The following is an 11,241-nucleotide window of genomic DNA, read 5'->3' as shown; positions in this document are numbered from 1 at the left end:
TGCCCCCGCCCCTCAACAGCCATGGCCTTTAGAGCTAGGGATCGTGTGTTGTGGATGGGAGCCAAGCACAGCCAAAGACAGGGGTCTTCAGACCTGAGCTCTTTCTGATGGGGAACCCGTGCACTGAGTTTGAAGGATACAGACAGTTTGTGGTAGCAACTCTTCCTCAGCTAAAAGTATGGGTTTTTTTTAATGTGCTTGTATCCAGCTGAGTTGCTAGAAGTATGGCAAGCCTCTTTGATAAGAGACTATCAATTACTAGGTATATTTTTACCTGCACCTTTTAAACTCATGTCAATTTATCTTCACCGATGACTGAATATACTGATGCAAAACAAAAATAATGGTTGTGGTAAAGCCTTACTCCTTGTCTATAGGAAATTAAATTCTACTCTGAAGGAGAACCAATCATGATTAATAATGGAGTTGCGGTGTGTCTCAACCATAATATATTTGTTAACTTTTACATTGTTTTTACTGGAGATTTTTGAGCCAAGTCCTGATTCTTTCTTTTAGAGCATTTTAACTATGAGGAGGATAAATGTGCAGTAGGGCTACTACCTTTCTATAATCCATAGGAGATTTCTAAGTGAATGTTATGAAAGTAAAAGGTGCTGGATTAATAATACTAGTGACTTTAATCAATTGCAAAAACCTGCTGAAGTCAGTAGACTATAATTTGCAGACAGTCAAACCCTGATAGTGTAATATCATACATGAGACTGACAAAAGCCTGTAATATTAAGAGTTGACAATAATCAGAGCCACACACCACATGATGCTTTCTTGTTTTCATAGCTTCACAAAGGGTAGTGCCACTGCTCTAAATTGAAGGGACTAGGATTCATACCCTGCTCCTTGTGTATTTTTGTGAACTTACATAATGTCCAACTCTTACTTTTACTATCTAATGTAAGAAATGAAGCAAAAACCATAACAGTTCTGCTGTGTTAAAAGCCATTTACTAACTGACTGAATGGAGAGGAGTCTATTGCTGCATAAAAAGATAGGAGAGCTGAAGGCTCCGTAGCCCACCTCCGTCAGGGGCACCACACCTGCACTGCACCCACTCTCTGACCCTTGTATTAATTTGTTCCTGTATTTGGTCTCCTTTTTCAAGAGTTTCTCAAGCACGTACTCAACTATGTGGAAAGATCTCACGTACCCTCCATGATGTAACTACAAGATACACTATACACGTGACACTTAAGCCCAAGGCAAGCCTCACTCAGACTGTGATAGTACCTCAAATTCCCAGGTGCTTGATGAGTCTCTCTCGCAACAAAACAGAACCATATAATTTTTTCTTGTCATGAATTGTTATGTATATTTCTTTAACAAGGCAGATTCCTTTGCCAGTAGTTGTCTGATACCTGATTGGATTTTGGAACATCCTTCAAGAGTTGTGACATTAAGTGGTAAATTTGCTCAGGAGAGATCACTTAAGTTGTTGGAAATAAACATTTTGTGACAATATTTTTTGCATTATTCTGCATGCAAGTCAGCTTTTAAAGATAAAAATAGTGGTAACAGGTAGAAGGTGATAAAAAGAGGGTGATATTCCTGGATTTAACTGTAAAAGGGCTTTAGATATATCACACATGTAAACTGAGTACTTGTAAGAAACAACATGCGTTTTTTGGGTACGCTCCTTTATGTGACAATTTAAATAGAGGCAGATCTATGTAACCTCAAGCACCAATTTAAAGGGGGGTACTCATTGTAACTCATATATAAACTAATGAGTTTATTCAGAAAAATATATTATACTAGAGAACTTCTCTTGGTCCGTGGTCTACTTAAATCCCAGTTTAGGTATAGAAGGATGAACCTACCCACATCCAGGTTTAAATACAGTAGAATGCAAAACTTGAGTTCCTTTTCTGTCTCTTTGGTGATAATTCAGCTGTAAGAGATTTGGTTGTTACAGAATTGACTCGATTTAAAATGCAGCTTCAAGCCCTCAAAAAAACAAGCTGTCTGCCTCTGTCAGCTATAATAGCCTCTACAGAAGTGTGTGTGGTATTTTCAGGTAAGGTTCTTTGGGTAGATGTGATATCTTTTATTAGACCAACTGAGTAGCTGGAAAAAAGTTCTTAGCAAGCTTTTGGGCGCAATCGCTAATGTATGTAAACTACACAATGGTAAGGGGCAATTGAAAGTCTCAAATTTTAAACTTTCTAGTAAAGATGATCTAATAAAAACTAACCTTGTGCTAAGTGGCTTTTTATTTGTGTGTAAAATTTCTGGTTATTTTGCCAAATTTGTCGTCTTTAATTTGTTTTTTGCTCTTTTGGGAAGTACCTGGACAGTAAAGAAATAGAACGTTCTGAAAGGATCCAGGCATTGCAGAACTATGCCGAAATAAAGAAGAAAATCAGAGAGCAGGAACAGGCTTACTGCCTCAAAAGGGCCAGAGAAAAAGAAGAGGTTGCACAAAAAATACAAGAGAAGCAGAAGAAAAAAAAAGACGAACCTAACCCTGGATTTGATAGATGCTGGTACACAGACATTAACAACACCATGTATGTGAGCTAACAACTGTCCACTTCTTTCCTCTTAGATTATTAGGATTTTTTCTCTAGATATATCAATTACTTGACACATTTTTATATGCCCCTTTTAAAATCACATAGATTTATCTTCACTACTGATCTTACTTCCAGTAATCTATTCTCTTCATACATGGACATGAAAACTGGAGAGCAACATTTTGAAATCCCCCATTGAATTTCTATTTCAGTTTGTGATAGCATTAGAAAGCTCTTTCTATATTGTTTCCATCAACGGGATGGAAAGCTTCTTTAGAACGAGAGCATTTCATAAATGGATATTTCCAGTTTAGTTGCCATTCATTTTGGTTCTGAACAGTAACGTTGGGTCCAAGTCCCATGGAGACAGCACTGGGTAACTTCAGGCTCATAAGTTGCAATCAAATCAAAACTTCAGTGTTCACCTCTTACACGGCCATAATTCTTTTAGAGTATAACGACTTAGGGTCAGTTCTTAAAAAAAGGCCTCAGATGCTTCACATGGGACTTAATGTAGAATTCAGATGTCTATTAGGCCTGTGCAAAGCTTCAGTCCCTTATTTGATTCGGCTCAATTCGGTGGCCGAATCTCTGAATTCAGATTGAATCAGAGGACCCTTTAATCTCTCTGAATCGAATCAGAACCCTCCAAATTGATTCTGAGAGATTCAGAAAGATTTGGAGATTTGGACATAGAGACAGCTGTAAATGTTTTTTCTACATACCTCTATGTACCAGGGGCTCGTGAGTGCTGCGATGCTGGGGTGCATGGAAGCCCTCCCACAGAAGCGCGGAGGGCTTCCCGGCGTGCTTGGCAGCAGATCCGGAAGTCATCCAGAAGCACTTCCGGTCTAATTCTGGGTCTGCCGGGAAGCACGCAGCGCCCCCCACCTACCCCCACCGGGCTCAGTGACTGGTGCCTCCTAGGTCTGGGGGGAGCACCCAAGGTCCCCCTGTGGCTGATCGCCAAGCGGGGGTGGGGCTCAGGGGAGCCCCCCCAGCGTGCTTTCTGGCAGACCTGGAAGTGGACCAGTAGTACTTTCAGTCTGCTTTCGGGTTTGCTGCCGAGCACATGGAAGGCCCCCCCCACACTCTTGTGGGATGCTCCGTGCGCCCCAACATTGCAGCATACATGAGCCTTGCCTGGTACCTTGAGGGATCTAGAAAAAAATTTAAAGCTGTGTCTATGTCCAAATCACCATCAAATCTTCAGATTTGGATTCGGCAGAATCGAATCAGGGGCATTGATCCAAATCAACTAATCAAATCACTGTCCCTGATTTAGGTTGAATCCAAATCAAATAGGGCCCACTTTGCACATCCCTAATGCCTATGTGCAAAGCTATGATTGTGACAACCTCCATGCAGCTGCTGTCTAATCCTGAAGCTGTCTAAACTTCATAGCAGTGCAGTTTTGACAATCCTTTAGGTTCCTGAAATTCTGCCTCTGGATATGCTCCTATCTAGTCCAGAGACTAGGCATTCCTCTGCCCAAGTCCTTGGGGCTTAATCCAGTTGTTCCCAGAGCACATAACGCACAACCACAGGATTGGAATCTATAAAATTCAGGGGCAACCACCACTGTCCTTGAAAACACAGACACAGGAAAAAGTGGTGGTGGTATCTCCCTTTTAGGTAATAGCTAATGGTTAAAGCAGGAGCTTAACTGTTAGGATACTCTCCTTGGAGATGGGAAATGTGGGTTTGCTTCACTTTAGCTTAGACAAAGAAGAGAACTGAACTTGTCTCTCATGTTCTGGGCAAGTGCTCCACTAACTAGACCAAGGGTCATCAACTTTTTGATAACAATTGACTGAATTAACACAGCTTGGTCTTCTTTATGCCAGGGGCAGCAGGCTGGAAGTGGCTATCAATGGAAGGAATCACTAGATCAGAGGTTCTCAGTCTCTTTTTTACCGGGACCCATTTGTTAACATCAATTGCCAGTCTGGACCCAGTGCCCCTCATTCCTGACCTGCTTCCCCCCACCCCCAGGCCCCAGCTCTCCAGTATGTGGGGCAGGGGCTGGGTGTGGGGTGGGGGGACGGGCCCAGGCAGCCCTTTGCAGGTTTGAACTCTGCCAGCCTGCAAGAGAAGAGCCATGGTTTCCCATGTTTTTCATCTTTAAAGGAGAGTCCATTTTTAAAGTTTATTGATCCTCTTTTTAAGTTTGTTCACAACCCTTTCATATATTCCTGTGATCCAATTTTGGATCACAACCAACAGGTTGAGAAACACTGCACTAGATGACACATTCTCCTGCAGATATGCTTGGAGGGCTGCTAAAGTCTTTCGTGGGCCAGTGCTTGCCTGCAGACCCTAGACTGCTGACCACTGAACTAGACTGTTTTGTCGTCTAGTAGAAGTGGGGCATCAGATCTCCCTTCCTGAGAAGAGTGATCCATGCTCATTTGATTCCAAGAAAGGCTCTCGGTGCCGCTCCTCAAGAAACAGCTCCGAGCTGTATACTCCAAATGGATGGAGATCCCTCTGTGCAGCCCTGAGAATGTTCTTAAATTTTGCCTGTTAAGAGCGTATCCTTAGTATGTCTCCATTGTCTAGCTGACTAAGCAGCTTGCAATGTAATAAACTGGCTATTTTGGATGCTGTTCTGGGGAACTTTGCTCCCACCATGAAAATTTAGGCACTTCCCTTTTGGTTCTGGATTCCATCCCAAAGTTCAAAGACTGAGGTGTTGCTCCTCACCTAACATTAGTAGTCTGTGTCTGCTCCCCAGGTTTTATGAGGTCACTCAATGGTGGTTTGTGACTGACCACTACTTGCTCGACCTAAAGAGACACATTTTGGCTTAGAATTTACATAACTAACAGACATTCCCAGCACTCTTTCTGTCCTTTGAGCTACTCTGTATTAGTACTTGATTTTCTCCAACGTCATCTTTGTTACAATGTCACCCAAATTTATATCTGATGGATTAGTATTAGAAGATTGATTTGATTCAGGCTGTCATTGATTCTAGTCCAAGAAATCAGTAAATAAACTGCAACCAATTAATTACTAATGCAAAATAGAGTGCTTAGAGCTGTCAGCCATGAATTTAATTTACCCAGTATCTGGGCAGAAGATTTGAAGAGAATCTGAAGATCTAATGTTGTAAGATTAAAGCTAGATTAGGCAATCAGGAATGTCATGTTGGTCTGCCATAAATTTGCCATGACTTAACTAATTTATGGCTAGACTTTAAAAAATCAAAATGACAAAATTGGATCAAGTACAGCAGTTTTGGGAGTCCACCAACTTCAAATATAAACAAGAAATGTAAATAAAACATTAAGAAAAGAGTAAGGTAAGCTACTTACGTCTCTCAGGTAGCCCAACTGTGGCAATTAATTATATAACTATATAAAGTGACTTGAAGACAGTTTTATTGCAGTAATCCATCACTGCTACTCTTTCCCTGTTTCATGACATGCCACTATATGTAATCTTTTCTAGGCCAGACCCTCTACAGGACAAAGAAAACCAGCAGCACACAGAAGAAGAAAATGAGTATCAGCACTGGGGAGCAGATGAAGACAATGAAGAGGACAGAGCATTTTGGGAAGAGCCCACACCATATACTCCAGAGTCAAGATTAGAAACTCACAGATATATTGAAGAAAAACGTAGAGCTAAAGAAGATCTAAGGTATCTGTTGGGTTTTACATATTCTTTACATTGATTTAAGGGGGAAATTTTTAAAGGCATAAAGATGAGTTAGGCACCTTTCCCCCACAGTGTAAGTCAGTGAGAAGGAGGTACATAATTCCCATTTGTTCCTTTGAAAACATTTTTGTAAAAATCTAACCAAACACTCTTATGAATAGTGCACTTTGCTTTCTTTCTTTGGATGCCTAAGAATACCTTTTACTCTGCTTCTCTCAAAATAGATTTTTTGAAAATATAATTGTTTTCTTCTTTATTCAACCCCATTTTGTATATTTTAAAAGGTTCATTGACCTCTCATTTAATACGTTTGTTGCAGTTGAATGCATATTTGTACTGTTAAAAGCATTTACCATGAGGGTATGTGACATTACACAAATGCCCCCAAGGCTATTCTATGAATTTTTTGCAGAAGCAGCACTTGTCTGTATAACTTGCTATACTCTACATGCATTTCATCAAGGAAGCTTGTCCTTGAGTAACAAAAACCTGCATATTACATATGCTCTTTCGTTAGGAGACTATGTCTTAAGATACATTATTCCCGTAAAGTCTTCAAGGATTTTGAATGCCACTGGAACTCCAGACTGATAGTAATCTAGCCAGATATTTCACTAGATTTTGTTTAGCAGCAGATCAAAATTTTCATATCTGGGTACTCAGAGCTGAATTCCTGTGTAGGTGCCTAAATATGAAATGTCCCAGTTTTTTTAATGTTCCGAAGAGATGCAGCTCCTATTAACTTGAAAGGGATTTTTGGGGACTCAAGTTCTAGAAGTTATCTACTTTTAGGCGTCTGAATATAGATTCACCCAATTACAGGTCTCTTAAGGCTCATGCTAGCCTTACAGGTGTTACAGTGGTTCTCAGCCTTTTTAGACTCAAGGTACACCCCTTTTAAACTCAAAGCAACCCTTGGAATATGCAAGCTCTTAGATGGCAGCAGATGAGGGCTGGCTGTCCATTGAGCTGGGAAGACACATCTACAGTTGTTCAGGGAGGTACCTGACCAGAAGAGGTGGGGCAAAGGGTGGATAAACTGGTTCTGGAGCCAGAGCAGGCAGTCTGGCCCTGATCTTTGCAGAAAAAGGAATTTCTGAAAACACAGGCTGCAAAAAGAGAGGCGTAAGACCAAGAGAGTGCCCTGGAGGCTGGAGAACAATCAGTTGGTAAGGGGTGGGTTTGCAGCAATACAGACATTTGAAGTAGGGTTTGAGTTGTATTCTGAAGCAGTTTGTTTGTATTTCAGTTTCTGTTTTGACCGGAGGTTCAGGTGTGGCTATAGGGGCAGATTGAGCCCATGGATGGAGTGCTTGGGAAGTACTCCACATTATAAAGGGCTGAGGCCAGGGTAGAGTTGTGCAAAGGTCTGGGACCTGGTAGGTTGTATGGGGCCAAGCTAAGAACTTGGAGATTAGATACAGCAGCCCTGCAAGAGTCAAGGACTCAGTGGACTGAACCCAATATACTGCCAGAGGGCCGGGGGAAGGAAAGAGGGTAAGACCTGTGAGGCATGGATGTTGCTATGGGGGCTACTGGAGGCCATGATTATAGTCCCTAAGGGACATGGAGGGCTAAAAGGTCAGGTTTAGGGTCTGTAGAACTGCAAATGGTGTTGATAAAGCAGAGGAGCCCTAAGGACTCTGTTGAAGAAGAAGCACACTCTAGAGAAGGGCAGAGAGACACATTAAATCCTATGGGGAAATGGGTTTCACTTAACACTGTTTCGCTTAGCACTCGGTTTTTCCAGAACTAATTAAGAGCACTAAGCGGGGGTTGCCTGTGCTAGAGAGAAGCCCTGGGGACTGAGCCTGGGGATGGAGAAGCCCCAGGGACTGGGCCAAGAGAGAAGGCACTAAAGTAGTTATTCTGGCCTGTAGAATCAGCTTTTCAAGGTTATCTTATTCCCCCCAAGGCATGGCAGGATAGAGACAGGAGGTTAGTGAGGCTGAAAACTGCAGCAGGCGAGTTTGATAGCTAGGAACATCAGCTGCTACATGCAGACCCCCCACCAGAGTCCACTACAGGTCCCCATAAACAAATCCAATTCATCTCTAACATCTAAATCTGTAATTACACATTCTTTTGTTCTGGGTGAAAGGTGTGATGCCAGCATAAATTGTTATCATCTGATCATTCCAATAGCAACTCTAATATCCATCCATGTGTCCTTCCAATCCCAGTGTCACAGAATCGCAGAAAATTATGGTTGGAAGAGACTTGGGAGGTCATCTAGTCCACCCCCCTGCTCAAAGGCAGGACCATCCCCAACTAAATCTCCCAGCTAAGGCTTTGTAGAGCTGGGTCTTAAAAGCCTCCAAGGACAATGTCAACCTAATGCATTTTAAGAACGCCTAGAATTAGACATTTTTTTCCCATGAGAAAAATGCAAATCCTTTCCGCCTAATATTACTAAAATTTCTAGCTGAACACAACAAAAATATGTCATCAAGAAAACTGAGAGACAAGGATTTTTGTGAATGATACCTTTTATCAGCTCAATTATATGGTTGTAATAGACTTTTGAATGCCATGCATTCTACTTCAGGTCACCTGGAGAAGTCTATCCCAGCTATGTAGTTGGTCCAATTAAAAGATACCACCCACAAGAATCCCTGCCTCTTGCATATTTCCTGGACCATCACAGCTACAGCATCACTCTGACACTACCATCAAGCACACTAATAATTCTAGATATCTGGGTACTTCTAGATTATGTTGATGTGGCCTAAAACACCAAGGGGATTTGTATATTGCACTTATCTAAAGGTGCCCTGCAGTTTCATTGCTGATAATTTAGTGTGGAAAGGTGTCTAAAAGCCTAATTTTATTAGTAAAGCATATGACAGCTCTTGGAGGAGTAAAGCAAAATTCAGCAAATAAATAAATCAAAATAATTTGTTAAAAGTTTACTAGTATTCACTTTGGCCATGCATCCTCCCTTTTGTGGCGCTTACTGCAAAATGTTGCTTTTGAAAAATTTTCTGAATAAATTTCAGAACTTCATGCCAAAATATTTGAAGATACATTTTAAATGAACTTGAACAAATATTTGCTGCAAAAATACTTATGCATTCATCCAACCATGTAACACTAATGACAATACCTAATTTATGTGACCAGTTACCACTAGCAACATGCTTCCCACTTAAAATATTAGAGATCAATTAATTAATAAATAGATTTATCAGATACATTTTAAGAAGTTGCAATTTGCTCTTGTATTTTCTGGGAAAAGAAAAAGAGAATAAGAGCCAATGAACAGAGTCCTTATCATGAATAATTTGCTCACTTTTATGCAGGTGATAGTAATCATGCTTTTCCAGTGCAAAAGATGCAATGCATAACCTGTGATGTTAACAAAATAACTTTCCTTCTTAAAATAAGATGTTCACCTTGTGCAAATATATGTCATTTTTTTCTCAGCTTCACAAAAAGAATCAAAATGTAAACAATGGGAAGAAATCCTTTCTTTTCTTTCTTTCTTTTTCTTTTAGGGGACACAAGAAGAAAGAAAAGCCACCTAGGACTTTGATCACCACAGAAGGAAAAGTTCTGAATATAAATGAACCAAAGTATGTGAGAAAAAACAACTCTGAATAATTAAAATAGTGATTTCCCTTTTATAATATACTTGACCATGTAACTGGAGATATATGATAACTCATTAATACTGTGTTTGTCACATTTTAAAATCCAGTGAAGTATTCTGTTCCTACTGGGGATAGAGAGTTAACCATAGCTATATCCTGAAGCTAGGGAACTAAAGAAATCTCAATTAGTACAAAAAGTGCTGAAGGGTGTGTTCTTTAGTAACTTGTTCTTTGACATCTGAAGAACTAATTTTTCCATTAAAGACATCAGATATGTTACTATTTTACTTTCTAAGAAATGGATTTTCTTCCACGGGGCAGGTCTCTAGTAGTAGAAAAGGATTAAATTAAATTTGACCACTTGAAAATAACTGTGCATTAACAGCCACTTTAAGTGCAAAAAGTATGTCTAACTAATGTTTCTGGTTGAGATCATTGCATTCACTGGTAGATGGTATGGAAGCCTGGCAGATCTGGGCTGAGGCTGTAATGGACTTCTGTTGCAGTGTTCCTTTTCTTTGACCAAATGGGAATTGTGATCTATAGCAAGGGAGGGAGTGAAGCTCAGAGAAAATCATTTTGGTTTTATTGATGACACAGTCACTATATGATACTGAAACTTCTTACAAAGAGTTCCCAAGGATATAAGCAGCACACTTCGTTTGCAGCAGATTGCCAAGTAAATAACTTGGTGAGGGAGGGGCCCTCACCAAGGAGGAGTATACCGCCATTGCTCGAGATTGTAGGGGGGCTGTTAGGAAGGCTAAGATGGAGATGGAACTGGGACTAGCAACGTGGATCAAAGCTAGCAAGAAGTCCTTTTTAAATACATAGGGGGTAAAAAGAAGGTACCAAGTAACGTGGGGCCTCTGCAGAACATGCTTGGTAATCTGGTGGTAGCACCAGGCAACAAAGCTGATCTCTTTAACAGATTCTTTTCTTTCATTTTTCTGAGCAGGGACAGAGATATCCCCCCCACTGGGAATCCAGACGGACCCAGGGGAGGCACAGCCAGGCCCAGGGTCAGTGAGGATCTAGTCAGAGAACTTCTGGAGGGACTAGATGTGTTCAAATCAGCAGGTCCTGACTATCTCCACCCCAGGGTGCTGAGGGAACTGGCAGAGGTCACTGCGGGACCCCTGGCACAGCTTTACGAGCACTCATGGTGCTCTGGCAAGGTGCCAGAGGACTGGAAAAGGGCCAATGTGGTTCCCATCTTCAAAAAAGGGAGGAAAGAGGACCCAGGAAATTATAGGCCCATTAGTCTTACCTTGGCCCTGGGGAAGCTCTTTGAGAAAATTATCCAGGAGCACATCTGGGGGGGAACAGCAGGGGAGATTATGCTTAGAGGCAACCAACATGGGTTCATTAGAGGCAGGTCCTGTCAGACCAACCTGGTGGCCTTCTATGACCAGGTCACAAAAGGCCTGGATGCAGGTGTCACGGTGGAC

General features: G+C 41.3%; 1 protein-coding gene across 1 annotated transcript in view; it reads left to right on the top strand.

Annotated features, from left to right (window-relative positions):
* Window positions 1-11,241, top strand: part of LRRC6 (leucine rich repeat containing 6) — a 79,537-nt gene that overhangs the window by 25,334 nt on the left and 42,962 nt on the right. Inside the window, exons 5-8 of the mRNA XM_019519631.1 lie at window positions 96-176; window positions 2,302-2,525; window positions 5,988-6,179; window positions 9,695-9,772. Coding sequence (XP_019375176.1) covers window positions 96-176; window positions 2,302-2,525; window positions 5,988-6,179; window positions 9,695-9,772 — 575 coding nt within the window. The remainder of the gene's footprint in view (window positions 1-95; window positions 177-2,301; window positions 2,526-5,987; window positions 6,180-9,694; window positions 9,773-11,241) is intronic.

The sequence above is a fragment of the Gavialis gangeticus genome, unplaced genomic scaffold, assembly GCF_001723915.1.
Source record: "Gavialis gangeticus isolate Ggan-Ray unplaced genomic scaffold, GavGan_comp1, whole genome shotgun sequence".
NCBI classification, from domain to species: domain Eukaryota; kingdom Metazoa; phylum Chordata; order Crocodylia; family Gavialidae; genus Gavialis; species Gavialis gangeticus.
The sequence above is the reverse complement of the archived record's forward strand: the minus strand, read 5'-3'. Positions and strand labels throughout refer to the sequence as shown.